This window comes from Crocodylus siamensis, chromosome 1 (genome assembly GCF_052110815.1).
Source record: "Crocodylus siamensis isolate JL-2025a chromosome 1, ASM5211081v1, whole genome shotgun sequence".
NCBI classification, from domain to species: domain Eukaryota; kingdom Metazoa; phylum Chordata; order Crocodylia; family Crocodylidae; genus Crocodylus; species Crocodylus siamensis.
Genome location: NC_143395.1, coordinates 136,794,135 through 136,821,907, shown reverse-complemented (window position 1 = coordinate 136,821,907; position 27,773 = coordinate 136,794,135). Strand labels below are relative to the sequence as shown.

Below are 27,773 nucleotides of genomic sequence, written 5' to 3'. Positions count from 1 at the left end.
TTCCACACACTTGGAGGTTGGAGGGGGAAGGTCCCTTGAACTGAAATTCCAGGCTCAGACTTGCAGGGTTAGTCAGCAAACCAGGAAGTTGGAATGCATTGAGTATGGAGGAAAAATAAAAGGGCAGTAATGGGGGTAGACACAGCTGCTTGATTTGTTATAAGCTCTCTAATGGAAGATTAATTAACTGTTTTACCATTCCTGGGATTTTGGTCTGTTAGTCGGTCTGGGCTGATGGTTGAGGTGATGCCTTTTATTAGACCACCAAGATTTTTTGCAAAAAAAAAATCTTTAATTGCAAGCTTTTGGGCACAAACACTCTTCATCAGGCATTGGAAAAAAGATTTTAAAAGTTCTCCTGGATAGAAATGAAATTTCATATTTCATAAGATTTCACAGAGGAGTCTATAGATGGAAAATTCCTCTGGGCAGGCAGGTCTTAGCTGTTGAAGAGTCTCCTACCTCTCTTGTGAGGTTCTGTGATGATGCAAATTAGCTTGAACAAAGGCAGGAGCAGTAGCTCAGGTTTCAGGTGGTCATAGTTGCTTCCTCCTTGGGAAAATATGAGGATTTCATTTTAAAAATGAACTAATGCTCTGTTAGTCACGAAGCCGAAGGAAACTAGTGCTTTACATATGCCCTTAGTTGCTGGGCTTTGAGTTCTGAAAGTAGAAATTAATTTGATTCTCTCAGATTTTTAAAATGATGAATTCAGCTATTTTAAATCACTCTACTTGTCCTGTACTCCCAGTGCAAGGCATGGTAGCACATACCTCCTGTAGAAAGCATGCAGGACAAACCCTGGACACTAGTTTAATTTCTCCCCGTCCCCATAGCTTGCTTGGTAGTTCTCTTACCCTTTTTGCATCTCTTTCCTAATTTAGCTGTTTGGACACTATTCAGGGGAATTAGAGGAAGTAGTGCCACCTCTTATACCCCTTTCCTGCATATTGTACCATCAGGATGGCTAATTTTGTTAAATACACTTTTTTTAGTAAGGTGCCTCATTAAGATCTTGGTGTCTCCACTACCCTGCTGATATATCTTATCCCCACTTCTTTCTTTTCTTAGCAGCTGCAGTAGTGACTGATATGGAAAACCAATCCTTTGCAGTCCTCTCCTTTGCAGTCCTCTCCCCATCCCCTTTCATATTCTTTTGATCTCTAAGCACTCTCTGGGCACATGGGTAAATTATCCCTATGTCTTGTTTGATCTTCAGTTATATTTTCATTTTTAACTTCGGATGTTGAAGGGAAGGCTGGGGTGTATTGCAGTACTTCCCACCTCTTCCCCTGTCCTACAATATATCTTTTTTATGATGATGATGCTGTTTAAGATAATATTCAGACAGTTTAGCTGGCAACCTGTGGGATGCATGTAGCCTGCAAGAGATTAAGTTGCAGACCCTGGGCTCCTGCCTGGCAGTTACTCTTCCCCAGTTGCTTTGGCTGAAATAGCAGCTGGAGTTTCTGGGTTCTCCCCACCTCTTCCTGGTGCCACTTCCTGCCTCTGCCCCAGGGGGGAGGGCAGTGCAATGTGCTGTGCAGGGAGCTGAGGATGAGTTAGGGGGGTGGGGGGGAACGGACAGAAATCATACTCACGTGGTGCATTGGTGGAGAAGGATGCCTTCTGCTCTGATTCAGGGGGGTTGGGAATGCCTGTGAAGGTGTGCATTATAGCTCGTGGGGGGAGGAGAAGGAAGGGAATCATGCTCATGTGCCTGCATATTGCAGCAGAGGGGCAGGATGGATTGTACCCTCATGCCTCTGTAGTGTGGAGGAGGGCACCCAGTGCACCAGTGCAGGGGATAAACTGTGCAGTAGGAGTGTGTATGTGTCCGGGGGGTGCAGGGGAGGGTTGTGCATATGGTCTAGGGTGCCTGTGGTGCTCGACTGATGTGGCCCATGCAGCTGCAGGGTGAGGTCCCTGGGGGACTAGAAGCTGGACAGCCCTGCAGATATGTATGAAGAAAGCCTGAGGGGTTTTCTTCAATTCCTTAGCCTTTTTAAACTTCAGTTAAGATATTGCTTACTGTTTCCTTGCAAAAAGATTATGAACACTTTAAGAATCAGTTGTGATATAATGTTGCAGGTTATCTGTGTGACTGAGGAGATTGAAGTTTAATTATACCTAAACAGAACAACGGGTTTATTGGTGCTTTTTAAAGATCCTTCTTCCCATTTTTCTTTCTGTTGAGGGGTGAAAGAACATTCACTTTTATTTTTTTATAGCAATTCAGAAAACTAAAGATTTGGGGAGTCTTGTTTTCCCTTAATTTAGTGTTTTCTCTATATAAAAAGCATCAGAGAGAAAACATGCTCCATTACTCAGACCACTGAGTAATGATGATGAGTTGCTTGCAAAGGTGACTAGGGTTCAAATACGCAAACCGTCAGCTAAATTCATAGGAAGCTTGCTTTCTCCTTCCCCCTCACTTCCACAACTTCCCCCCTGTTAGTGAAGAATTACCAAGAGAACTATATTTTGGGAAGATATTGACATCTGTATTGTTCAAGGTTTTGTAGATAGTAATGGATAGCTGAAAGTTAAAACCTCTCCGCACACCCTTCACAATTAAGTTACTATGCCAGGCAGAATTTCTATAGGTTTTTGAAAAGTACAGTAGATTGAGTCTCACAACCCTGGATTGCTTGTTTAAATGAAATCTAACTACTGAAATCTTTTAGTATTCCTTTATGTAGACCAGCAGAGTTGAAGATGATTATTTTATGAGCTGTGTAGCAGATAATTTTACATTTATGTAAAGACTAGCATTAAATCTATATATTTCTGGTCAGAGAATTTTGCAGCTTTCCAAATGTTTAACACTTAATACAGCTCTAAATACTTATTCTCCCATTTCTAAAATTAAACAGACAGTAGGATTTTGTCCATGGTTTCAGTTCCTGTACTTGAAGGTAAGGCCAAAGGGTAACGGTTTTAGGAGAAGCTTAAATGCGAGTGATATTGCTTAGCATTTTCTTGAAAAACAGTGAAGGTTATATGACTTAGGTATTTAAGCCTGCTGAGGGTTATAAAACCAAGCCAAATGGATTCTGATGACTGATAACCCTTCATTATGTAGTGTTCCTGCTGGTGATGGTCCCCTGGGTTCAATCTTTTCAACTTTTTCAATGAGTGAGACGATGAAGAGATGTGGGCTCTAGTGACATTTAATATATCTAATTAGATCTACATCTATTTGAGGCCAGATTAGACCACTGTTTTTGTCATCTCTCATCTCTGGCAGAGAGAGAACTAAATCAGGCCTGAACTGCTACTGTGTTAATTCCATTTTTAGCTCTCCTTGGAAGAGGGAACAGTGACTTGATTGTATTTTAATGTCTAAGCAGCCAGTAGAAATAGGTTGCTGGCCTCTTTAAACTGAGATAGCAGGGCACTTGTCCAGTAGTTAGTTAATAATTTGGCTTGTGCTTTAGTTGTGTAAACAAGCTAGGGATGCTGGTAATAACCTTACATGCACAAAAGTCTAGAGTATATATTAACTCTTAGGAGTAGATGTGACATTTAGATATGCTTTCACTTTATTTTTCTTTCCAAGATGAAAGTAGCAAGTGACTTCCTATGACTAACTTTATTGGTTCCTTGTTTTTGAACAGTGTGGGAGAAACGGAACACAGATTTGCTTCATATCATTCTAACATATGAAAACGGTGGCTACATTTAAAGGGTTTAGAATGGGGTGGACAAAATGGTGGATCCAGCCAGTGGCCAGACTCCATTTCCCATCAGCCTCTGCTTGCATGGCTGGGGCCAGGTTCCATGGAAACCCCAGCAGCAGCCCTGCTGAGATGGCACGAGGCCAGGATTTCTGTGGAGATCAGCCCAGCAGTGCTGGCAGGGTACGTGGCAGGGTGTGGAGCTGCTTTGGAGCCAGGCCGGGATCTTGCACTGGTAACATCATGGTTCAGAACTGGGGCAGAGCTGCGATCCGCTGGCTGCATGCTCCTGCCAGAGACATAAGGCTGCAGATCACGGCTCTCCCCTGGCTCTGGACCACTCTGTCACTGCCCCAAGATCTCAGCCTGGCCTCAGGGCAGCTCTGTGCCCTGCTGCACATCCTGTCAGCAGGGACAGCACTTTGGGGGCAGGGGGGCTATAGCCACCCCAAAATTCCCTGTAGCCACCCCTCCCAGCAGTGCTGCCTCTGCTGTATGTTCTGCACAAGCGGCAGCAGCTGAGCTGACCCCACTCCTGCCTACAGTGCAGCCCCCTCCTCCCCCCCCCTTACCAGGAAGAGGCTGGCACCACTGCTGTGGGCCAGCACTGCTGGGGCTGGTCTCCACAGAAACTCCGGCCCCATACTATCACAGCCCTGAGGTCTCCATGGAAATTGGCCCCAGCCATGTGGACAGGGGCTGCTGGGAAATGGAGTCTGTTGCCGGCTGGATCCAATCTGGGGCCTGACTTTGCCTGCCCCTGGTTTTGACTCAAGCAAAGAGTACTGTATTTTACATTTTGCTTTAGGCAGCTTGTAACAGTGACATTCTCACGTGTTTTATGGCAGACTTCTGAAAGAATAGGATTATTTAAACTAGGGAACTAATTATAGTAGCTTCTGAAGAAGAAACCTCACATTGGAAATAATATTTATCAAGTTTTCTAGTTCTGGCAGTGGTATATCTCTAATCTATAGGGATATTGTTTTTGAAAGAACCATCTAAATCATACTATGTATCAAAACCTTTTGCTCCTAGATCTTGCAGCATGAGAGGATCTCCACATTCCACTCTCTGGTATAAATATATATTAGGTAGAGAACTGGTATGATTTTTAGATGTCTGTACTATGTCCTTGCTTTTTGCTTCTGGGTATATTTGTAGCATGTTGCTTGGGTGTGTTGAAATTCCATTTTTTGTTAGAGGATCTTCATATGAGGGCTACATACAGTATATGTTGAATAACAACTATGGATGACTTAAAAAAGAGCTGCTTTGTGAAGTTACTAACTTTTATATTTGAGCATTCAGAAGTCTGAAAGCCAATTATAGATGTTGCTGGTTTTGTTACATTGTGTGACGATACTACTACAAATTTCCATGGCCTTTTATTCCTGTGGAGATGGCATAATTCCATTTTCCCTATTGAGGCTCTTCTGGCCCACATAGTGGGCATCAGGATACTCGGTTTGCTTTGAGTCAGGGAGATGATTTATGATTAGCTTTTGTTCTTGCATTTCCTATTTCCAAATCCACTACAACTAAAACCTCACTTTAAACGGCAGTTGCTCCAAGTATGCTGCTGCCATGTAAATCACGTGACTGCACCTATATTTGCATAGATACAGTATGATAATTTTGGGGGCGTAAAACTAGTTTTAACTGTTGCACGAAAGGTATCCACTTATGGCAAAGAAATATGTTTGCCTCCCCTTGTCTTCCCTTCTGTGGGAGCTGGAGGTGTGTTTTCTGAAGTAGTTTTATAGCTGTAGCCAGATAGCAGCAGCATTTGTTCCGTTTCCCTATACCTTAGGCAGGATGTAGTAATTAAAAATTGAAACCTTTGTACTGCTTGTCTCTCATTTTTTGATGCCCTTCCTGCTTCTATGTTAAATGTTCAGAAGTCACTTTAGTTCATTTCTTGGGTTGTCGGGCAGTTTGCCAGTTTATCCCACAGTTTAATTGTGTTTTGTTAAATGGTCCCTTCAGCGTCATAACAGTTGAGAACTTCATAAAAAGCAAGAAATGCTTTAAATGAGAAGTTTTTTTGCAGGACAGTCTCCAGTCCAGAATATTCTGTTTAGTGGATAGGTTGGCAACCTCTGAACTGCAGAGGTGGGGCTTTATGGCAGGGGTTTCACTGGCATGGTCCTGTGCTGCAGTAGGGTGGCTGAGAGCTTCGCCTAGGCCATGTCACATCCAAGTGGACGGGGAAAGCAGTGTGGCCACCAGCTTCTATCCAGGGGCAGATCTAGAGCAGGTGCAGTGTCGTGACTGCACCCATCTTTTTGGACTGGATTGTGTGGTGAGAGCCTCTGGGGGCTCTTAAAAACTTCCCCAAAGCAGGTGAGAATGCCTCCCTTCGTTCTCAGAGGTCCTTCTCCTTCCCTTTCACCTGCTGCTGCTGTTTTCCCTGTTGTCTCATGGCTGACAGAAGCTTCAGTCTCCTTCATGCTTCATTTGGGCTGTGGAGTCTGGGCTTAGCTGAGACAGCAGCAGCATCAGTGGCAGTGGGTGGGGGGTTCTCCCTCCCTGTCTGCTCCTGGGAGAACCAGGTAGGTCAGGGCAGCTCACCCTCAGCCCATCCTTGCTGCCACTTCCATTTTCTTAACTGACCCCAGTAGACAGGAGTGATATTGAAGCTTCTCTCACCCCTAGACAGTGCGGAAAGAGGAGGTGAGGTGAGGAGGGGGGTGGAATTCTTAGCTGCTATGGGACTTTAAAAAGTCCTTGGAGGCTCTCACAAGATAGTTTGCTTGAACTTGTAGTGGGTGGGGAAAAGAGGTTGGTAGCAGGTGCAGCCACCCCTGGAACACAGGTTGCTGCTCCTGCCCCCCACCATGCCAAATCCTGGGTTCACCCCTTGCTCTAGGACCTGCCTTTGACCCAAGACAGGCCATTTTGATCTGCTGGTAGAAAACATCACGGACTGGTGGTTTAGCACAGGAGTTTTCAACCTTTTTTTTTAGTAAGTGTACCCCCAGGTGGCCAGAGGCCAGTGGGGGTGGGGGTGGTGCATGGCCGGACGCAAAGCAGTGTGGGGTTGTGGGAAGCGGCAGTGGCACCTGCATGCGAGCTTTCCCTTCCTCTTCCCCTGCCCCTCTGTGGCCAGCATCCTACAGAGGGGTGCTGCTGCCCTCATTTCCCACCCTGGCCCTGCTCTTGGGAGGTGGAGTAACATTGTGGGTAGCAGTGCTCCATTCCCCCCTGCCTGTGTGTACCCCCTTAGGGCCCTCCCACATACCCCCAGAGGTATACATACCCCAGGCTGACCATCCCTGGTTTAGCACATTGACAGAGCTCCTGCTACTGCTTCAGTGACGGTAGAGCCTTCCCATGACAGGGGTACTTTTTGTTTTGTAACCTTCTCTTTTTTTTCCTCTTCCTTTTCTCTGACAAATGCCATTCCTGCTTCTCTTGGTGTGAGGTTCTACTTTTTTGCTGGCTTTGAAAGTCTGATTTAAATTATGTCAGTGAATGCAGCCTGGCAAGTGGAGTCTTCCTTTCCCTGCCTTTGCCAGAGGTAGCAAATGCTCCTATTTAATATAGTAGTTTGCTTTGCTGTTCACTGTTTTGGAGGTTCATTTGGAATTTTTACTTTCTGTGGCTCACTGAAAATTATTCAGATTGGCTTATCTGGTTTTGAAGGCATCTAGTATTATGATGCTGACAAAACAGTGACATTCACTAGGTTTCTTATTAATTTAGGGCTCTGGCCAAATTACCCAAGTACAGGCAGTCCTCAGACTTACGACACAATTGGTTCCTGAAACCCATGTCTCAAGTTGAAAAGTTGTAACTCGGAACCGATTTTTCCCATAGGAAACAATGTTATAAATGGGGGATTCGTTCCTGAATCAAGGTCCAATACCCTATTTTCACCAAAAATAACCCAGAATTTTGTACTAAATTATAGATGAGTAATATAGCTACACTAATGTATTTATATTGTACATAGCAATCATAGATTTGGAAGGACTTCTTTGAGGAGACTTTGCTGGATGTTTTTAAGGGCTCTTGGTTGGACTTTTTGAAGGGTTCTTGGCTGGAGTCTTCTCAGGAGCCTTAGCTGCAGGTTTTTCTGGAGTCTTGTTTGCTTCCTTAAAGAAAGTATCCAAGGAAGTTTGGACAGATGTTCTCTAGGGAGATGGATGACGCAGTGTACTTGATCTGATGCCAAACCACGCCAGCGAACAAGTGTTGTAAAATCAAAACTAACGTCAGAAAGTTGAAACGGGTGTCAGTTTATAAATGTAGGTGCAAAACGTTGCAAGTCAAGGACTGCCTGTATATGATATGTAAGGTATCCATTGACTAATATTCTAACAACTGCTATCAGTGGTTCCATCTGCACAGGGCAGCAGGGAACAGAGGGATGACTTGTGTAGGTAGAACTACAAGTGTTTGGGATAACTTAATTTCTGCTGCAGCCTTAAGTCTTTTGAAACCTATTTTGTTTTTCATATGGGAATATGATTCAGAACACCTTGGGGCATAAACTGTCCTTGGGCAATAGATTTGGAACAATGTTTTTATTCTATTTTAAAAAATCCAATCCAAAACTCCATTGGGGTAAGTGAGATTTCAGATTCTTAACGTTTACCTTGTTAGCCTGCCCTTAAGTCTTCTGTGCCTTGACTGACCTGTATATTTGCTGTGCCGTTGCAAATAAAAACTGGGCTTTCACTTCAGTTTCTTTTAAATGCCACTGATGCCAGAAGGATGAATGAATGATTTGCCCACTCAGCCTGCTAATTTCTACACCATTAAATCAATATAGCATTTTATCTCCAAAACTAGCATGAATATGAATAATCATCTGATAAGGCAGCTTGCATTGTAAGCACAGCTGTACTTGCAATGGTTTGCAGTTACCTTTGTTAATCCATTGCGAGTCTGACATAAATATGCATGGCTATAAATACTGAAGGGGAAGAATGATTCCTGCTTTGTTGACTTGTGCGTCCTTCTACTGTCCTTGTCAGTTGAGTCGAAATTGTTATAACTCTGTTTAACATTTTGCTATGGACTTTATCTAGTGGGAGCTGGCACCTGCACGTCTGTTTTTCTTACTTTAAACATTTTAGAGTTGTTGGCATTAACTCAGTCCAGTAAAACGAGATTCTTGATAGCAACTCTGCTGACAAAGAAAGTTTTCTTTGCCCTGGAAAGCAAACTGATCTTCCCTATTCAGTTCTACTAGGACTGGCAAATGTGGGATTAAAGGTGCTGTGTAGGTGTTGTTCCATCTTCAGGTTCACCATGCCATGCGAGTATCTGAGGTTCTGAGCCTGTGATGCTCTGTGTGTGTGTTTTAAATTGCCAGTTATCTCTTTAAACTCTAAAATAGTGCCATAAGTAGGTTAGTTGCATGGGGCACTACTTCTATATTCTCTGTTGCTGTAGAATTTGTTCTTTGCTTCACAACTGTGGTCTAAAATCTAAAACTTTCTAGCACACATAGAACAAAGTATAAACCAATGAGGCATGGTGACTTTTTTTCTGAACCTACAATGTGCTGAAAAGTGTTATCATCCACATTTATTGCTTATATTACAGTCAATCTTTGTAACTAAAGGATGGCCAACTTTTTCAAAGCTGTCTAATGTGTTTACAACCCCAGTCCCAAATGCATGTCTCTTTAGAAACTTAAGGCTATAACTCCCCTCTACTAGATAGGCAGATTTCTTGGTTTTCACTAATGTTGTCTCTAGTACAGCTTTGTTGCATATATAAAATGTTTTTGGCATGGTGAAAACTTAAATGAAACACAGAATTTTTAGCTTGCAATGTACTATAAGAATCTACAAACAAGCTGGGGAGGGTGGGGGTTGCTACAGAGATTGGGTCATTTTGCTAAGAGAGCGTGAGTGTTGCATATAGCAGAAGAATTATGAGCAACTAGAAATTTCCAATAAACACTATTTGCTTGTGTCCAGAGGCATATCCAGGATTTACCAAAGAGAGGTGCAGGAGTGTCAACCAACACTGCAGGGGTGACTACTCCTGGCTCCCAGCCTCTTCCACCCCTACCAGTGCAGAAAGACTGACCTGTGAGAGTCTCTTGGGACTTTAAGTCCCTAAAACAGATGCCTTTGAACAGGAAGAAGGGAGGGAGGATTTTCTCCTACTTTAGGGACTTAAAAAAAATCCCCTGAGGTCCCATGGTATGGTCGAATCCAAAAGAGGGGGTACAGCTGTGCCATTGCACCCCTACTGGATCTGTCCCTGCTTGGATCCTGTTTGAATTCATAACATCTCAATTCAGATTTTATTGCATTTTTCCATACTGCCACAGGTAGACAGAAATGATATTTTAGCAGCCCTTTACACACTTTTGTCAGTAATAGTTGGGAGTTTTTGACAACTTAAAAATAAATACTGATTTATCATTTGTATGGACACAGCTGATGATATTTCTCCTTTGAATGGAGTGGGCTAAAAACTGTATAGTAAATTTTAATGTCTTTCATTTTGTATTGTAAAAAATCCACTTGTGGTAGTGCTTTGAGCACAAAACTTACTTAGTGTTGCTTGACACTTTATTTCACAGCTCAGAGTAGGAGAAAATGCACTATGTCAGCTATTACATACAAGCCAAACACTCCATCTGCTTGAACCACCAAAATGAGATACCACTTCCAATACATCATATAGCTGATCAAAGTGTGAACTCTCATGACTCTTTATTCAGTTGGGGTTCTGGTTCACCCAAGTAGAGGGATAGGGAGGTAGAGTGAACAGGGGTGAGGAAAGTAGTGCGAGCAGAGTTGTATAGGGTATTGAGAAATGGATGAATAGCTTCCATGTGGATGGATACGCTCAAATTAGTTGGACTAGAGATTATATCCATGTACAATATGTGTACTGTGTAGTAGAAGTGGAGAGGACACATGATGCAAAGGTCTACTATATACTAAATCATTTGAATTCAGGTAAAGTTGCCCTTTAAAAAAAAAAAAAAAAAAAGTCTGATTGCTTGACTGTGTAAGAAAGTTGTGATGAGCAGGCACAGATCCAAAGGCCGTGGTGCATCTGCCTGCGCTCCCTGCTCCCAAGCAGAGTCACTTTCTGACCATGCTGCTGGATCAGCAGCCAGGGATTTAAGTCTCAGAGGTAAGCATTTCCCTGTTCATTCTCCTTCATGCTCAAAGGCATGCCCCTCTTCTGTTCCTTCTCCCCTTATCCCTCCCGCCACCCTCAGCAGCAAAGGAAAGTTCCTGCCTGCTCCAATTGGGCTGTGCATGGGCTGTGTTCAGCTCAGGATTGCGATAGTGCTGGCAGTGGGCAGATGTGTTCCCCCTTCCCTGCCTGCTCCCCTTGCGTTCCCTGCCAGCCCAGGAGCAGGCCCAGCGAAGGGGAACATGTCCACCTGGCAGCAGCAGGCAGGAGAGGATGGGATTGGGAGGAGAAGGGATGGAGAAGGATGGGAATGGGGAGGGGATGTGCCTCTAAGCATGTGTGGGGAGAGGGAGGATGCTTGCTTTCCTTGGACTTAAATGGGACTGCAGGGGCAGCAGCCAAGGGCTTGTCTGCCCCAGTGTGTGGGAGGGAAGAGACTGGGAGCAGGGAGTACAGCCACCCCTGAAATGCTGTACCCTCCTTTACCAAATCTTGGATTTGCCCCGATTTATGAGGAAGGTCATGCATTTGTTCCCCATGTCTATTTCCTTCTGGCGAAAAGTTTGCTCAGTGCAGACTGGCTCCCCTGCCACTTAGTGGCCAAATGTTATAGTGGTGCTTACTGTAGGCAGCTAGCCTAGATGACCTTGCTGAGTGTCCTCTCCTTATTACGGAGTAATTTTTATTATGGGGTAAAATCGGGTGTGATTTACTCTGTAGTAACTATGGTGTGTCTGCACCCAGTGATTTGATGGAAGCAGGAGAAGATGACTTTGGGGAAGTATTTTGGATGAGTAGGGGGCATTGTAGAAATAGGAGACAGTCAAGGAGTTACAGTAGTAGTTGAGCTGTTGCCAGTAAATCAAGGCAGACCATGGCTTTCGGAATGAAGAGGGGAAACACTTGAGCCCTAGTTCCTGGCTAGCCCTTGCCAGGAACTAGCCGGACCTCCAATGCATTTTCAAATACTTCCTTAATTTCATCTTGGGTTACGTGGAAAGGTAAGTTCTTCACAAAGATCGTTCTGGCATCTCTCTCTTTCTTCTTTTCTTTCTGGCTTTCTTTAGTCCTTGCTTTGTCCAGTTTCATTTCTGAGCCCATGAGCTTCTTTCCATTGAACTTGAGAGCTTTCTCCAGGTCATCAGCTGATGAGAAATCAACATAGCCAAACCACTTGGATGCGCCGATTCTGACTTGCAAGACTGTTAGGTTCTTCTTGCAGTCACAAGCTGGCAGAGGGTAGGTTTAGGTTAGATATCAGGAGGCGCTACTTCACAGTCAGGGCGGCTAGGGTCTGGAACCAGCTTCCAAGAGAAGTGGTGCAGGCTCCTACCCTGGGGGTGTTTAAGAGGAGGTTAGATGAACATCTTGCTGGGGTCATTTGACCCCAGTATTCTTTCCTGCCATGGCAGGGGGTTGGACTAGATGATCTGCTCAGGTCCCTTCCGACCCTAGAAACTATGAAACTATGAGATGCAAAGTCCTCTTTTTGTTCTGTCACCATGCTCAAATTTGGGTCCAAAAATGGGCATATACTGTTGCTCGATCTGTAACCATAGCAAGGTCCTTGTTGGTGGATGGTTTCCCAAATGGGGGCAGGCATAGGTGTTCTGTAGTCTTTGAAAGTACGTCCACACTTTCACATACAGTTTGCGTCACTGCAGTATGCCTATAGTTGCACGTTAATTTTGGTCTTACCAATCTGTGTTGAGAGGCAGTTCAAGCTTTTCTGTCTTCGTCAGTCAAGCTTTGCACCTGCAGGGAGATGTTTGGCAGTTTTGATATTCATCCTAACTTCCTTTTGGGTCATCCCTAGTCCTACTGCCACATTTTTATGCATGTGGCTGTTAGTGTTTCTTTCCTATAATGCAGCCAGTAGCTAGAATTTCCATGATTTTAGTCAACTGGGAGCTTTGTTGTGGCCATATATTCAGTGCCCCTGCTGGGTATGTTGTACTCTGCTTGCTCTTGCTTTCCTGATATCTGGTGGGACAATTCCAGTCAGTAAGTAGAGACTATTAACATTCATTGGCTTAAAGCATCCAGTAATGCATTTGTCTGAACTAGTGGGAGGAATGAGGTCACGCCTTTATGGGAGGAGTGAGGTCGTGGTGGTGCGGTGGGATGACCCTCAAGGTGGGTTAATGAACTTTTGTTAGTTCCTCCATTTGACACTTGTTTGTCTGCTGTTCATAGAAGCTTGAATGCACTTAATAAATTTCTGTTCAGCCTCTGCTGCCAAACAGGGAATCTGATAAAAAGCAGCTGTTGTTTTCTTGTTGAAATGTTTTGGGGTAAGGGAATAACTTGACCTGAACTGTTCTCAAACACTTACATTTGGTTTATCCATCTGAAGTAGTGTAATTGTTAATTGACATATTGTTAAGAACTTTCAAAAAATGTCACCGTTCATTTAGCGTAGCTGATCAGACACTTCCTCTTCAAAAAAAAAAAAAAAAAGATTGCCATTGCATCTTATGGTATGCTCAGTGAACCTAGTTCTTGTTCAGTATTCTTGCTTTCAGTCGCCTCATGGACTTTCACAGACCTTGGCTGCTTTGATTCACCATAGAATTACGTTTCTACTGTTTTGCCATTGTTAACTTAAACATGCAAGTGAGCGGCAGAAACAGATATAAAGAGGAATAAAAGTGATCTCTTAGTCACTTGCATTTTGTCTAATACAAAATTATCATGAATTGAAGTATGGTCTTGGCTACAGCATTTAAATGTAGGCTACAGTTGGTGCATTTTGAGAAGAGCTGCATTGTGGTTGAATATGTAGAATATCTAGAAGACTTTAATAAAAGTAGAAAGAGTGGAGATGCTGCTGAATTTCCAATGCAAAAAAGTTCTTGGAATTCCGCTTTCACATACAGCCCTTAGCTACATGATGCCCTTTAGCCCTTGCTGTCTGAGTGGAAGATTATGGTTTTCTCTATGGAGGTACATTGCCACCTCATCCAGCAGGAAGCCAGGATTTAGGTGCTTAAGTTCAGAATTTGAGCACCTCAGAACCCCTGCTTGGTTCCCCTGAAGTGAATGAATATCTAAACTTTTCTGCATTGAGACTTGAGACAGCTAGGGGAATTTTAAATATTGACAATGCTGAACAGCTTGAAACTTAAATAAGTTTCCTACAGCCACAGAAAAGAGCCCGTCTCCATCCTGTCTGTAACTGTTCTGCAGATATTTGAAGACTTGTACTGAATTCTTATCTTCTTCAGACTAAATAATCCTAGGTGGTAATTAAAATAAATCTGTTAATGTGTACCACTGACAGGTGGTCTGCATACCACTGATACGTACGTACCACAGATTGGGAGCCACTGAACTAGACAATTGGCGGGTGGTACTTAAGGTTGTACAATTTTAAATTGGTGGTGCACAATCTGTCCGAGTTTGGAAACCGCTGCTCCTGTCTCTATTTAGGCGTGCAGTTATTCCATCCCAAGTGCAGAACTCTGCACTTGTTCTTGCTGAATGTCATCTCATTGATCTGTGGACCATTTTTCCAGGCTATCCAAGTGTTGTGAATCCTAGCCCTGGCCTCTGGTGTGTCTGCAACTGTACCCAACTTGGTGTCACGTGCAGATTGTCTAAGTGTCCTCAATACCATCATTCAAACCACTAATGGAGATGCTAAACAATGACACAGGCCAGGCCTCTGGAGAACCCCACTTGATGTTGCCTTCTAGTAGACATTGAGCCACTGAGGACTGCTTACTGAGCACAGTGACCCATCTAGTTTTGTATCCACCTTTTTATAGTCCTTTTGTTTTAGTTCAGTGGTGCTCAGCCTTTTTACCCTTCAAGCCACGTGAATGAGCTGGGGCTGGTCCACAGGCCAGCTTGAGCCCTGTGAGTCAGGATTTGGGTCTCAAGGACCCAATATCACCCACTTTGCTCTGAGTATGGGGATAGGGTCCCAGAGGCTTTGCCACCATTCCTTCCTGCCCCCATGTGCTGGAATTTGGTCCCAGGGGCCTGATACTTCCCCCACCCCCACCCACTAGGATTGGGTCTTGACATCCCACTGTACCATCTGGCCCCTTGTGTGCTGAGATTGGGTCCTGGGACCAGTGCTATGTGCTGGGATTGGGTGACCAATCCACTGCATAGGGCTCACGGCTCCCCATGGCTCTAGAAATGTGGCAGTGGGGGAGATGTGCTACTTCTCTTGCTGCCAGATTTCCAGATCCCTGGGCTGTGGGCCAGATCTGGTCTCTGGTCCAAGGGTTAGGCACCCCTGGTTTAGTCTTTCTTGAGTTTGTTAATGAGAATGTTGTGGGAGATGGTATCAAAAGCCATGCTTAAGTCAAATATATCACATCCACTGTTTTCCCCCATCCACGGAGCCTGTCATGGGTGACTGGTGCCACCTTAGTCGGGGGGGGGGGGCATGTGCTTCTCCCCACACCCCCCTCAGTGACCATACAGTTATGGGGGGGGGGGGGGGCCCTGCAGCTGATCCTACTGACCAGTGGGGGTCCCCCACGGGCAATTGCGACAGGCTTCTGGGAGTGCCACGGTGCTCCATTCCCCAGCTAGCGCTTGCAGGGGGGGCACCGGCACTCCCACCTGTCAGCTACCTAAGTGGCAAGCATGGCCAGTTAGGGGGTGCACTGCAGCTTTCAGGGGGTGCATGTGTTATCACCAGAGCCTGTCACTTTTATCATGGAAGTAAATCAAGTTGTTCAGGTATAACTTGCTTGTTGTGAATCCATGTTGACTGTTCCTGATCACCTTGCTGTCCTCCAAGTGTTTCACAGTGGATTCCTGGAGGACCTCTTCTATGACTCTTCCAGGTATTGAGGTCAGGCTAACTGGTCTTCAGTTCCCTGGATCCTCTTTCTTCCCTTTTTTAAGGATAGGCACTACATTTGCCCTTTTCCAGTTGTCCAGGGCCTCACCCAACTTCCACAGCTTCTCAAAGAGGATTGCTAAAGACTCTGAAATTACTTCAGCCAATTCCTTCATTCTCCTAGGGTGCATCCCATACAGCCCTGCTAATATAAATGCGTCTAGCTTCTCTACGTAATCGTTAATCTGTTCTGCTATTACTCTAGGCTCTTTATCTCCATCCCTATCTCTGCTGCAAACTAGTTATCATTTGGTAGCTGACCCTAGCTGTGAAAACTGAAGTAAAAAAGGTATTAATTGCAGGACTTCTCCGCATCATCTGTAACAAGTTTACTTCTGTATTCTGTAAGGGACATAGAGCTTCTCTGGTCTTCCTCTTACTTTTGACATACCTGTAGAATCCCTTTTTATTGCGTATTTCCATGTCCCTTGCCAGCTGCATCACAAATTGTACCTTGGTCTTCCTAATTTTTTCCTTGCATACCCGTGCAACGCTCTTATACTCTTCCCTAGTACTACAACCAAGATTCCACTTTTTATAGGATTCCTTTTTGAGTTCCAAATCTCTGCATGGGCAGGTGCAAGCTGGGGCTCCTTGCCTTGCTTCTTTCCCCCTGGGGCCTCTGTGGCCCAGTGGGTGGGATCTGGTGCAGCAGGGCAGAGCAGAGTGGGGCGGGGAAGCTCAGTGCCACCGCCCCGAGCCCTGCACCACCATGGTGAAGCACCCCTGGCAGCAGTGGGAAGGTGGAGGCTGGGGATGCCTTGCCAGGGCGGCTGAGGGCTCGCGGTGGCAAGGAGCTTCCTTGCTCGGCCCCACTTTGCCTTACTGTGCCAGGTCCTGCTCACTGGGCTATGGAGTGGGGTGGGGCAGCAGGGTAGGAGCCCCAAGCCTGCAGCGAGCAGCCCCCCAGCATTCTCCCCTCCCCACTCGTGGGCTCTGCTCTGGCTGTGCCACCTATGGGGGAGGGAGAGCCACACTCCAGTTGGGCACAGCAGCCACTGTCTTCCACGAGTAGCAGCCAGGGCTCGGGTGGTGCTGGGGGGGCGGGAGGCTGTGGACCTGGGTTCCTGGCAGCTGGGAGCCCCCTCGGGCAAGACTGGGGTTGCAGGGGGCTGTGGGTGGGGAGAGAGGGGCCTGGACCTGTGTTCTAGTGAACAAAGGGGGCAGGGGGAGCTCTGATTTTTTTTCCATGATAAACCCAAAATCAAATACCAAATTTTATAGGTATTTAAAATTTATTTTATTATAGTGATTGAAGCACTTTTAGGCTTCCAAATTGCTTTACAATTCTAAATATATCAATACAACATTGAGTTCAATTGATACCTAAACCTACAGTGGTGTTTCATTTCAATCGTGGATTTGGGAGTGTTTTAATCAGCAAATTTGTAGGGTTTTATCAGAGGATTTGTGATTTTTCTGTTTAAAAAACAAAACAAAAAACTCCCAGGATCCCTGATTAGGTGCCTAAGTTCCAGACAGGGAGACAGATTCAAACATACCTCTCTGTCCTTGGTATTTTTACTGATTAACTTAAGTAGCTTTCTATTGAATAGGCTAGCTTTGTGAATCCTATTCCTCGGTACGCAACTGCATCCATACGTTAAATTGGGAGTCAGAGCACCCAACTCAGGAGTGTGAATTCACCTAGGTAGCGGGTTGCTGCAGCATTCAGTATTGCAGTATTCCAGTTTATTTTGTAGACTTAGTACCAAGTGCCTTAGCATAACAGTGAAGTGCATGGAGTGCTGAGAAAATATAGCTGATATAACAGAGCTATCTTTTCCAAGGCCCTTGACTGATCTGAGCTGTATGAGATAGAAAAGTCCTATTTTACTTCAACTGAATCGAATGGTACCCTTTGTGTCAGTGAAGATGTTGCCAGTATAAGGTTTCCTTAAAAAAAAAAAAAAAAAAAAAAAAAAAAAGTCAGTGGCAGCAAATCTGCCTGTAAGTGGCACTTGGCCAAAAATTTGAAGCAGGTGCCAAAATGGACAATAAACTTTAGTGTATGCTTCTTCTTTCTCACGATTACTCTTATTTAGCAGATGGTGTCAAGTGAAGTACAACTTTCTCTGATTTGGTTTGGTTTCATTGCCATCCTTGTAATCTATATAAATCTTTAAACACACTGGTACAGAATGTCATACTGTGGAAGTCATTTATTTCACTTTGACTGCCAATTTTCAAATTGCCAAAATTATTTTAGCATTCTAAAATTTTAAGTTTTACAAGTCTAGGTTGTTATCCCTTCTATTTTTAATACAGTATAAATTATGGAATACAAAATCATGGTAAAACTGTCTTATCATAATGTTACTATTCAATGTATGGTCAATTGCAGACACTTAATAACTTTTATGAACAGAGCTGGAAAGATGGAGGAAATAGTAAATACCTGTTATAACTTTAAAGTACACTCCTTTTAATCTTTCAGTAGTACCTAGAGGTCTAGATCATGATTTTTGTTACCTTTTGGTGCTAAGTGCAGTACAGATGTATAAAAACCACTGTCCTAGCCCTAAAAAGCTTGCAGTTACTTGTGTTTAATAGTAAATTATATAGTAAGAAAGAAAGTGGAGGAGGAGGGGAGGAAAAAGGGATATACAGCAAACCATGATAGTAGTAATATGATTATTCAATAACTTTAACTGTGAATCATTTTGGTGCTCAAAACCATATTGAACTAGCTTTTAATCTCTCTACCTGATTGCAAACATCTACCATTATGTTAAAGTAAAAATGTGGTTTTATTAAGCTGAGGAATAAATTTTAAATTTTCAGAGCAGAATTAGTTTCTTGCTACCTCACTCATGCCACTAATATAATATAGTAATCAAACTTAAAATTTTAAAAAGCATTTCCCCTCCTCTGTGTTCAGATTTTAAGCTCCCAAAAGTTCAAAATGCATATCTTTTCTCACTTTTTCTCCATTTTGTAATTGTCTAAACTTTTCCGTAGACCACAATAGCCAAGAGGGTTAGTTTTAGTTACTGTAACTCGCTTCCTCCCTCTTCTTATATCACGAACTTTGAAAAGAAAAAAAGATTAAAACAAAAGATTAGACTCTTGCCAACTAACCTTCAGTGTCAGTTTTTTGTGTGATCTGTAGCTTAAAAAATACACTGCAGTTCAGAGTTGAGATGAGACTTTCAAATGGTATGCTATTCTTACTCCTCCTGCTTAATATGATGAATATTGGAGTTGTAATTAGTGGGCTCTTGTTTTGTTTGAGTAAACAATTGGTACAAAATCTCAGAGATCTAATGGATGATGTAGAGCTTCATATTTCAGTTGTCTTCACTTGAGAAGGTTGAAATATTTCTGCAAAGTTGAAGAAAAACCTTCCACATAAAAGGGGAGAAAAGAAATTCCTATTCTGTTTATATGCAGTAATCTTTGAATCAAAGTAATCAAGCAGTAGGCAAATTTAATCTCTTCCCCTACAGCTTCAAGACCTGCTTTATATGTAGAAGCTTAGTATATTTATTTTTGGTAAAACTGTGTTTTGTCATGCCATGGAAGATATTAAAATAAGTTGGCAGTGAAAATATTATTCTAATAACTGTTCCACTCACCTCCAACATTAGTTTAGTATCTACATGTTCTTACTTAAAAATATTAGTGTTGCAGAATAGCTTCTTTACAACGTGAAAATGTACAGTGTGTACAATCCTTCCTTCTGTGTCCTGAGACATAGCCCAAGGAATGTCACTTGGCCAGTTGGTCTTTTCATTTAACCCTAAATATGTTTAAACCAAATTAACCCTTCTAAAGCAGTTTTCAACTGTAGGTGAAGAGAAACCCCTTGATGGCAGCAGTAAATGTGCATTTAAACTATAAATGTATTCTGCGCTAACCTGTGCTCTTAGCTATGCTAGTGGAGTTTATCCCTTCCAAAGGACAAAACTGATCTGGGGAAGACGCAAGGAGCTTTTCCCCACTATTTGTTTCCTCCTGGGTCTCAGAAGCAAAACTCATACAGGAGTGTCTGTGTGAGAAGCCCTTGCACAGGGATATCTTCCTTACTGATGGATGAAAGACTTTCTCTTAGCTCTGGCATGGTTCCTATGGGAGAAACTGCAAATACCTGTACCCTACCAGTTTCTGGAGGGTGAACAGCATCTGTCCCACTAGAAATGTGACGTCTGTGCATATTCTTTGTTTGGATTTCAAGCATCGTTGTTTATTTGTGTGATGCCACTGTCTGTATTAAAGCTTTTGTAAGACATTCTGCCTAGATTTGTACAGATGAAATTGGCCCTGTAGTTGGGACTTAGCAACAACATCTGTACAAGAAAAAATAACATTCTCTTTAGTTTTGTTGATTCCAACTCTGCTGGGATAAAGGGTAGCAAAGATTCTCGATACTGATAACAGATGACTGAATAAACATCGGATGTAGATATACTGTGTAAAGGCTTTTCCACAGACTCTTCAGATTAGAACCTTGTACTAGTTGTACATTTCATTATCACTTTTTACATGCATGTTTTTCTTTTAACCCAATTTCTCTTTCAAATTGATTCTGTGAAGTCCTAATAGTGAATGATCAGTTGTTTCTATAGAAACATAAGCACTCGTGATGACTTCTCTGCAGAAAGGAAAATGGAGCTCTTAGTGAAATTGTCTTTCTATATTCGTAAAGTACCTTTACTGAAATTTAAGGGGAAAAGCATACTGACACTTGCTCTTTACTATATCAGTGTGTATATCTAGAACTACAGTCATAAGGTCTAATGGATATTTTATTTGAAAATCTGCTGCTAGCTTGGATTCCTCTGTAAAGGATGCCTCTAAATGGCTGTTTGTCATGTACTTTTCAGAAGTTTTGTGTTTAGAAAACCATTTACCAAAATGACAATGAAAGCTGATAAGTAACTTAGCAATGTTGAATAGCAGCTATGAGGCAGAGGGAGATTGTCTAAATAGGAAAATCTCTTTGCACAGCCTGCTTAGTTGAGGTTTTGTTTTGTTTGTTCTTTTCCTTTTTTCATAGAAACAAACTGTGTATATTTTCTAATATACTTGCTCTTTGAAAACAGGGAAGGGCTTTTTTCCAAGTAAGAAGGTATTTGCTGCTTAAATGAAGCATTTGTCTCCGTAGTTTGTTTTTGTAAAAATAGGGAAAGAAATCCATTCCTTTTGCTTATATCCAAAAGCAACCTTTCCCATTTTTTTACATCCTTAACATGATTTAGAGACCATGCTGTTGCTGTCCACTTTGAAAATGCAGAAAATGAAATACCAATTAATTATGTTGCTTTAAGAAGTGGCTTTAAGAAAATACTTTCTTTTTCTGCCCCCTCAGGAGGACCCAAATGACATTAATTCACCAAAAAGAAAAGACTCACGAAGTAACAATGGGGAGGACAAAGCACAAAGTATGGAGACGCTACCTCCAGGTATTGCAATAATCTTTGTTGTCATTTGTGACAAAAAGCAGGGGCTGTGAATTTATTCTGATGCTGATAACATTTTACTGGGGAAGTAACAGAATGATGAGAAACATGGATGTGCTGTTGTTTGGAAAGCTTCAGTTTTCTGAATTGTTTATTATTCTAAATTCTATTTATTATTTATTTATTTATTTTTGGATAAGATTTTTGCTCTAAAATCCTACCTGCATTTGATCTCTACCAGCCCATGCTGTAAGCTACTCCCCTTGGGCGCATTCAGTTGCTGAAAGCAGTCATATAAGAGGTGCTCCAGTTCTCTCCACTGGGTTTGCCATGTGGGTAGAGCATTTGATATGGATTACGGTGCTTAACTGGTAAGTCTGGTATTAAACCTTCAAGCAAAAGGGGCTTCTTTGCCTTCACTTTGAAATAACATTGGCTTTTGTGATGGATGTGGTGTTTTTCTACTCTTCTACAGCCTTGCCAGGCTAATGTGTCAGCTTCAAGCCAAATGGACCTTTCTCTATCTTTCTGCTCATTCTGTGTTCTCTAGCATGTCACATAAATGGGGCAGAGTACAGCATTTTGGTTTAAGGTATTTGGCTAATGCCCTGGTGATGAGCTAGGAAAATATAAATTGGCTGTGCAGCTAGCTTGTATTATATTTACCAATATGATTATTCTCTTCCTGAGACTCCTGGTATAAAACTGGTTTTTCAGATCAGTGCTAATAAATGGGTATAGACAGAATGACTGTACCAAGGAATGAATAAAAGCAATCACTTAATTCAACTTGACTTAAGTACAGTCAGTCTATTTAAAGGCCAACTGTCTTGCAAAAGGAATGACTTTTTTTCTTTTTATTGGATGATTTCAGAGTATGTTTCACTCATTGACTGACCATACTACTCCAGATATTAATTTTGGTGAAAAGTTGCAAATTAAGCATCTAGAATGGCACAGAAGATATTGGGAAGGGGGAGGAAAAAGAATAACAAAGGAAAACTTTCTTCTTTACTTGAAGCAGACCCCCCTTTTTTAACTTGGTAGGCTGCTTTTTAATTTTTTGGGGGGAGGGTGGAGGGAGAGGGGCAGGAATCTGGTAAAACATTATCTGTTTGAATTCAAAGTGTACCCCTACAGTGTTTGGCCTACCTTGTCTTAGCCACCTTCCATACAAAAACAGAATTATGGCTATGCATATGTATTTTTTATCAAATATGTTGTACAATACAGATGGAAGGCCAGTAAGCGTGTATGTGTGTGTGTGAACCTTGTAGGCAAGCCTTGTGTTTCAGTTAGTTTGGATTCAAGCAATTCGCATTTGTTTCTTTCCTTAACCAGACCTCTTTGACAATATAATAGCCCTCACTTTTATCTGTACAATTTGGCCTTTTCTTGTAACTTTTAGTTGTTGCTCTTAATATTTGAGACTTGTTAGACAACAGTTTCATGGCAGTGATTTCCCATCCATGGCTTGCAAGCACTATGCCTGCAAGACCTGATGTTGCTTGCAGTGATAGCGAATTTAAAAAGCTGAAACTGGGGTGGATAGGGAGAGCAAATCTTGATGGTGCCCCAGTGCATTACGTGGTATTGTTACCCATGGCCTAGCCAAGATTTGGTTCTTGTAGTATAGCAGTCCTGTGCCAAAAAAAGTCCTCCTGGCTGTCCTTCCAAGAAGGACCTTACTTTTTGATGGTTTGTAGGGTAAAAAAGCATAGGTGCTAGCAAGGGTAGAGGAAAATTCTCAGAAGGAAGGTTTGGGGTTGTCATACGGATGAAAGGGAAGAGTTTAGATGCTGGAAGGATTGGAACAAGGAGTGAGAAAAATGCCAGAAAGGGCAGAAGTGGAGAGACTTTTTTTTCTCTTTGTTTTGTCTGTTGATCAAATTCTTATCTATAATCCTTGATTTAGCTGGGAAGAATCGGCATGCTGCTGCGTAGTTTCTGGAAATGTGGTCAGAAAATTCAAAGATTATACTGTGGCAGACTCGTTAAATCTTTGCTAGTTTGGGCACTTTTAATTTGGATGCTCATGGATTATGGTGGGTTGGGAGGGGTTGTGTGTGTGGTTTTTTTGTTTTGTTTTGTTTTTTGTTTGTTTTGTTTTTGTTTTTTGAACCTCCCAAGACTGGGAGCTTTTAATTTCTCTCACTGCAAGCATTGTGAATGTTTTCCAGACAAGTGGTTAAGCTTTAGGTCTTTTGGCTTTTTTCCTTCTTTTCTTCTTCTTTGTTGTAGCATTCCTTTCCTTCTATTTTGGTGGAAAGTTGAGAAATGCAGTTTGTTTCAGCTTTGTGCAGTGCCATATTTCCAGATCAAGGAAAAGTAAGGAATTGTTGACTGAAGTCAGTGTTCCTATACTATAATAAGTAGAATTTGGAGTCAGTATTCATCCAAGCCGTTTAATTGTTAAATGTAGACTGACATTTTACCTTCTGTTCAGAGAGCTGTGTATATTTAGCCAATATTTGATGGTCTTACTAAATACCTTGTATACTGAAGAGCTCTATATGCCTTGTATTACATAACTAACTAGTGGTGTCTGCTTTTGCAGAGCTAAAGCAAAACTTTGAACCCTTGTCCTGATGGGAAACTGGAGAGGATTTATTGTTAACTCTTTGAATTAGTCATTTCCAGCTCATGTGTTTTAAAATATCTTTAATTGTATTAAAGTAACAACAGGTGATCAGACTTCATTAAAACATTTCTGTTCCCCTGTTGAATAAAGGAGCAATTAACTATACGTTTGAACTTGCTGTTACAATTTTTATGAAGTACTTATGAAAATAAGGCTGAGGTGAACAGAGGTTAAAATTAATCTAGCAGCCTTACCTTTTTAATAAGATACTTTTAAAGCTTCCTCCCATGGATCTATTTTCAGTATAGGTTTACCAGACCAAATTTAAACAGTGCTTTAGGGAGGATTTAAATAATGGTGTTGCACACCTGAAACGATGAATTATCTCTCCCCCATGCTTCTTTGTTTGATAATTTATGCAGTTGCAGTTGATATCTGAATAAATCAAAATGATATATGTTGTAGATATCCTACAGTTTTTGAGCTGTGTTTAGGAGTAGGGGTATGCTAAAAGTGCTAGTGTCTGGTCTCCACAAGAAGCTGCTTAGGAGAGGCTTTTCTTAGTAGTTTGCTTCCTATTCTTTTTCCATTTCCTGCATAGGCTGCTGCTTCTGCTGCTACCTGGCTTCTCACTAGATCTCTCCTCTTCCCCATTCCATGATGCCACTCTGCCAGTCCTGTGGCTGGCTTTAGAGCCAGGCTTTGTGTTCTCTGTTGCTTGTATCCCAGTGAATTTATTCTGCACAATCAACTCTTTCTAGAAGTTTAGTTGGGTTTAACTCAATCTGAGGATCATTTCTTTTCCGTCCCCCACATTTGCATTCGCACCACTGCCCCTTCTCCCCCAGTCTTTTTTTTTTTTTTTTCTTCAGAGCCAGCCCGTCCCACCCCTGGGGGCTGGGCTGCTGGCAGGCCAGGCAACACCTGACCTCTGGGTCTGATCCTTCTCCCATGCTGTATTGCACTCCTCCCCAGCCCTGCTAGCTGTACCTGGCTAGGAGGAGAATATAAACAGTGAAGTAAAGTAAAATGAAATGAGTTAAACTAAGAAAACAATGCTGTCCTCTGCACATCCAAGCGAAAGGCTGGGGCTGCCTATGCCACCCAGGATTCCCAGGTGGTCTCCCATCCAAGTATTAACTAGGCCCAGGACTACTTTGCTTTTGAGATCAGATGGGATCAAGTCAATTCAGTCTGGTCTGGCCATAGGTACTAGGGTGCCCACTTTTGAGGTCAGATCAAGAGAAAACAACCAGTGTAGCATGGGTAAATGAGGGGTGTAGTTCACTCTCTTTATATGACTCTTAAGGGGAGTACCCCTTAGAGATCCAGTTAAAGGCCACAGCAGGTTTTGAGCCCAGTGTCTCCTTGTGGTTCCTGCTGGGATGCTGACGCAAGGCGTAGCTTGCTAGTCTGGGCTCCGTATGGCTGGCCGGGGAGCTGTTCCCTAGCCCCCTGGTGCCTTGCCAGTGACAGGAGTATGTATGGCAAAAAAATTCTTGGCTGTCAGATAGTTTTTGCAGCTAGCCATAGGTATGGCTACAGGGAATATTACAAGTGGCTGAAGGGGGGCAGGGGGGCTGTGGTGGGCTGTTCTGCTCAGGCTAATGGCATGGGCCTTAAGCCATGTGGTATAAAGTTGGCAAACCCTAGCTGGGACTGGCTGGCAGGGACCATCTGTCAAGCCCTCTGGGCTGGAGGTAGTACTGATGGTCCTTTGTGCTGGTTGTGCATTGAGACCAAGGAACCTCTGAGACCTTCCCTTAGGCTCATTGGGAAGCCCTGAGCTGGGGGGTGGTGCTGTCTAGCTCCTATAGGTGTTAAGTACTATTAGTCATTTGTCCTTAGTGTGTATATAGAGGCAATTGCATATTGGCTTAAAATAGTCTTAGTCTTATTCTCATATTGTGTGTGGTGGGAGTGGGGGCTGCCCACATGCTAGGTTCTGGGAGCCATCGGGGATCGGGGGGGTGTGCAACAGAGCTTGCCTGAGTTGGGATGCAGATGTGGTCAGGCCCCCACCCCCCGCACATTCTGACCAGCAGCTGCCCCCACAACAGCCTATGGCACATTCCTACCTGCACCCTCCCTGTGCTTACCAGGCAGAACTGCTCCCACCCTGGTCAGTGTGCACAACTTCCCAGCAGAGCTGCTTCTAGTGTGGCTGCAGCCACTTGGGTACTGCTCCGCTCCCCCCACCTCCAGCAACTCGTCCTTCTGCCCCCGCTGCACTGCTCCAGGCAGTATGGGGAGGCTGCGGGGACATGTGCCTATCCAGGCTGTAGGGAGCTGTAGCTGGGTGGCTCCTGCCCTAGCAAATGGGGCTCCAGCTCCTAGCTGCCTTTCACCCACTCAGCTGCCTTCAGGTGCCTGCTCATTGTGCCAGGTGGATGGAAGGTGGCCTGGTGCTACAGTCCTGTGCACTAGGGTGAGAGTTGCCCAGCTGCAGCTCCTCCCTTGCCCAGCACGTGTCATCATGGCTTCCCCATGTTTTCTGCTGCCTGGAGTGGCACAACAGGAGCTGAAGAAGGAGGAGCTGCTGGAGGGAGGGGCAGCTGAGCAGTACTGTACCCAAGTAGCTGCAGCCACACTGGGAGCAGCACTGTTGGGGAAACTGTGTGTACTGTCTGGTGGGCATGGGGAGGGTGTGGGCAGGAGCATGGTGCAGACTGCCCCAGGCAGGAGCACGCAAGGCTTGGCCCCAGGCAGAGCACCATGGGGGCAGCTGGGCCAGATGCAATCAATTAGAGGGCACCTGCCTTCAGGCTGGATCCAGTCAATTGGCATGTTGGATCCAGCCTGCAGGCTGTATGTTGTCCATCCCTGACCTAGTCGGCTACTTCTGGTAAGCAGAACTGGTATTATGGGATGAACCTAATACCAGGTTAAGGTGCCTGATGCCAACAGCAGGACAGTGGCCATGGAAGTTAAAATCCACTAGAGCAGCATTTCTTAACCTGTGGACCCAAAAGTGGGGTCACAAGAGTACATGAAAAGGTTACGAACAATTTAAAAATAGATTCTCCTTTAAAGGAAAAAAATGTGAGAAACCATGGCTTTTCTCTTGCAGGCTGGCAGCGTTCCAGCCTGCAAGGGGCTGCTTGGGGGGGACCTCCATGCCCCACACACCCACCCCCGTGTGAAGAAATCCCTCCCCCTCTCTCTGACCCTCACTTTTAGGTCAGGTCAGGTGACCCCTTTCTCTTTCCTTGCTTTCTTCTTGGTTCAGGCTGGTCAATCATGGAACCTGGCCAGATAAAATTCCTAGGGGGAAAGGGGAGTGCTCTTTTCCTTCTGGTGGGCACTTTGAAAAACTTCAAGCAAGCACACCAGGCTGGTGCTTGGTGATTTTCTGTAAGTAGAAATCTGGAAACCAGCCAGGAGAGGAATTAGGTTTAGGCCAGTTGCATCTTAAGTGTTACCATATCCAGTATCTGTAATGACTTCTGTTGCTTTTGTTTGCTCAAAGTGTACTGACATACTTGTTCTACTCTTCCCTCCCTCTTCCCCGCCCCCGGCTCCAGTTCAATATAGAGTGTTGGGTTACAACCTGCTATGTTGGGCTGCTGAGGGGGAAGGCCTTCCACTCCTTGCCTGGCAAGTGAAGATTTTTTCTTTCTATTCTTCAGTTTTTCCTGATGCTATCTAGGGATGCTTCGGGCTGAAAGAAACACCCAGCAATATTACTATGGGTAAAGCACCCCCAAGGTTGGCAAGGTCTCTTTGCCCCAGACTGCAGAGAGCCCTGCCAGAAACTAGGGCCTGGGTGGTGGCAGCGTTACCACAGGCTTGCGGGTGTTCTTCAGGAAGCAGAACAGCTGGCTCTAGGCTCCCCAAGGGAGGCTTCTGAAGTAAGGTTTTGGGCCTGGCACAGTGAGGCGGGTAGCTCTGCATAGTAGCACCCCCTACTCTGCCACCACACCCCTGCCCCATACATTGGGGGCTGAGGCCTGAGTGTGGGGGGCAGCAGGTCAGGAGTGAGGGGCATGGGGTTGGGACTGGCCACTGTTTACAAATGAGTCTTGATACAAAAAAAGGTTGAGAACCACTGCAGTAAGGTTTGTAACAACTCACCTGCCAAAGCAATTAGCCCTGAAAATGGATGGTGCTGAAGAATTGGGCCC

The 27,773-nt window shown here is 43.8% G+C and overlaps 1 protein-coding gene and 1 pseudogene across 1 annotated transcript in view; one reads left to right on the top strand and one right to left on the bottom strand.

Annotated features, from left to right (window-relative positions):
• GALNT2 (polypeptide N-acetylgalactosaminyltransferase 2) overlaps nucleotides 1-27,773 on the top strand; it is a 172,826-nt gene that overhangs the window by 63,598 nt on the left and 81,455 nt on the right. The window contains exon 2 of the mRNA XM_090043827.1: nucleotides 20,978-21,071. Within this exon, the coding sequence (XP_089899953.1) occupies nucleotides 20,978-21,071 (94 nt within the window). The remainder of the gene's footprint in view (nucleotides 1-20,977; nucleotides 21,072-27,773) is intronic.
• LOC149873383 (5S ribosomal RNA) lies at nucleotides 24,742-24,860 on the bottom strand (annotated as a pseudogene).